We start from the raw sequence: 1,288 nt of genomic DNA on the forward strand, positions 1-1,288 counted from the left end.
GGTTCAGCATGGGGGTTATGACTGTATAAAACACACTCAATGACTTGTCAATGGGGAAGGTCTTAGCAGGTCTCACGTACATGAAAATACATGGGACAAAGAAGAAGACCACCACAGTGATGTGGGAACCACAGGTCTGGAGGGCTTTCCGTCTCCCTTCTGGACTAAGGTTCTTTAGCGAGTGCAAGATGACACCATAAGAGATGAGCAAGAGCACAAACACAATCATGCAGATCATCCCTCCATTAGCCACCACTAACAGGCCAATGACATATGTGTCAGTACAGACGAGTTTCAGTAAGGGGTACATGTCACAGGAAAAATGATCGATGACGTTAGGGCCACAGAATGGGAGCCCATAAATCGTGCTAACTTGAATTACTGAATGTAGGAAACCCCCAACCCAGGACCCTACCAACAGCACAACACACACCCATTGCCTCATGACAACCAAATAATGCAAGGGCTTACAGATGGCCACATAGCGGTCATAGGCCATCACCAGGAGAAGAAAGACTTCTGATCCACCAAAAAAGTGTTCTGCAAATAGCTGGGTCATACAAGATTGGAAGGATATGGTGTTTTCCCCAAAGAACAAGTCTGAAATCAATCTGGGGGAAATGCAAGAGGAATAAATAACATCCATAAATGATAAGTTAGCAAGAAACAAGTACATAGGAGAGCCCAGGGTCTTACTGACAGTTACAGTCATGACAATGAGCAAATTGCCCAACATGGTCAAAATATAGAAAAGCAAGAACACAACCATAAGGATGTTCTGTTCCTTTGGATCCTGTGTGAGACCCAAGAGGACAAAATAAGTGACATTGTTTCTTGATTCCATCTAGTCAGCATAGGAAGTGGCTTCTCATGTTAGAAGCAGGAGATCTATAAAACAAGAAGGAAAACTTTTAAATGCATTATAAGATTAACCTTTCATTGATTCATCCAATTAAAAGAATGTGAAAGAGTCCCTGCTTGTGTCAAATGTTTTATAGACATTGTGATTTCCAAGTTGAATAAGCCATGGTTTCCTACATTCTGTGATAGCATACATAATAATCACAAATAAGTGGCAATATAAAGAGAATCCCACAACGTGAGGGTCACAGAGTAGGAATATATCCAAACAGGAGTCAGAGGCTTCCCAGAGGTGTAATGCTTTAGCCAAGTTATAAATGAAAAGTGGAATGACAAGAAAAGAGGGCAAGGGAATTCTATGAAAAGGTTCACAGTTTATAAAGTCACAAAAGTGAAATACTTAAGATGAACTTAATGTAATTGACAT

The 1,288-nt window shown here is 40.8% G+C and overlaps 1 protein-coding gene across 1 annotated transcript in view; it reads right to left on the reverse strand.

The window, feature by feature from the left end:
• The window catches only part of LOC115271732 (olfactory receptor 4A47-like), a gene marked incomplete at its 3' end in the record, with an annotated part of 2,941 nt that extends 2,097 nt beyond the window's left edge, over window positions 1-844 (reverse strand). The window contains exon 1 of the mRNA XM_029914663.1: window positions 1-844. Within this exon, the coding sequence (XP_029770523.1) occupies window positions 1-844 (844 nt within the window).
• Between the last annotated feature and the right edge of the window lie 444 nt (window positions 845-1,288).

This window comes from Suricata suricatta, chromosome 11, assembly GCF_006229205.1.
Source record: "Suricata suricatta isolate VVHF042 chromosome 11, meerkat_22Aug2017_6uvM2_HiC, whole genome shotgun sequence".
Taxonomy (NCBI): domain Eukaryota; kingdom Metazoa; phylum Chordata; class Mammalia; order Carnivora; family Herpestidae; genus Suricata; species Suricata suricatta.